This window comes from Priapulus caudatus, unplaced genomic scaffold (assembly GCF_000485595.1).
Source record: "Priapulus caudatus unplaced genomic scaffold, Priapulus_caudatus-5.0.1 Scaffold439, whole genome shotgun sequence".
NCBI lineage: Eukaryota > Metazoa > Priapulida > Priapulimorpha > Priapulimorphida > Priapulidae > Priapulus > Priapulus caudatus.
This window is the reverse complement of record NW_014577500.1, coordinates 209,388-210,534: the sequence shown is the minus strand read 5'-3', so window position 1 is coordinate 210,534 and position 1,147 is coordinate 209,388. Positions and strand designations below refer to the sequence as shown.

General features: G+C 46.8%; 2 protein-coding genes across 2 annotated transcripts in view; both read right to left on the bottom strand.

Moving 5' to 3' along the window:
- The window catches only part of LOC106810416 (PHD and RING finger domain-containing protein 1-like), a 62,160-nt gene that overhangs the window by 470 nt on the left and 60,543 nt on the right, over positions 1 to 1,147 (bottom strand). The window lies entirely within an intron of this gene.
- Positions 1 to 1,147, bottom strand: part of LOC106810417 (TFIIH basal transcription factor complex helicase XPB subunit-like) — a gene marked incomplete in the record, with an annotated part of 21,984 nt that overhangs the window by 15,337 nt on the left and 5,500 nt on the right. The window contains 1 exon segment of the mRNA XM_014813768.1: positions 844 to 1,046. Coding sequence (XP_014669254.1) covers positions 844 to 1,046 — 203 coding nt within the window.

Below are 1,147 nucleotides of genomic sequence, written 5' to 3'. Positions count from 1 at the left end.
AGGGGGAAATACAGACACGGGTTACATTGCCTTACATTGTGTAGGAACACACGTACGTGTATGCACGCATACACACGCACACCTGTACGCAGGGGAAAATACAGACACGGGTTACATTGCCTTACATTGTGTAGGAACACACGTACGTGTATGCACGCATACACACGCACACCTGTACGCAGGGGAAAATACAGACACGAGTTACATTGCCTTACATCGTGTAGGAACACACATACGTGTATGCACGCATACACACGCACACCTGCGTGCAGGGGAAAATACAGACACGAGTTACATTGCCTTACATTGTGTAGGAACACACATACGTGTATGCACGCATACACACGCACACCTGTACGCAGGGGAAAACACATACACGGGTTACATTGCCTTACATTGTGTAGTAATATGCACGATGCTAGCACACCTACGTGTATATGCATGCAAACGTACATGCACACACACACGCACATGCACGCACACACGCACATGCACGCACACACGCAAATGCACATGCACAAACGCAAACACACACAAACACACACACACGCACGCACGCACGCATGCACGCACGCGCGCGCGAATGCACATGCACAAACACAAACACGCGCGCACACACACACACACTCACTCAAATGCACACATGTACTCAAAATCACACATGCAAAAACAAATTTAGTCTTGCTTTTTCAAATAATGTTTTCAGCAAGGCTGAACATGAAAACATAGTAGGTGATGGGCAGTAGAAAGTATCGGTATACCAAACTAACAGTTTTGAAACAAGGTTTAGCAGCTATTTTGACCCATCGACTGTGCTTCAAGATCTATTTTAGTATGTCTTACCTCGGCACATTGCACCTTTGCAATGTAGCCCTTGTCTTGAAGCTCCATCCAATTTGCCTCGTACAATTTCGGGCCAATGAGGAAGTTGAGGTCTGCTATCTTGTCATCCTCGCGCACGAGCGTGGCAGTCAGACCCAGTTTTGTGTGAGCCTGCACTATGGTTAGCACTCTTCTAAACATCTTAGCTGGGATGGTGTGCACCTCTGCAAAAAAAAAACATTTTCACTTGATTTCTACTCGAAGAACACCAACGGTAAGCGCAACTCCCACACCATGGTGCGATAAAAGCCAACGGTAAGCGCAA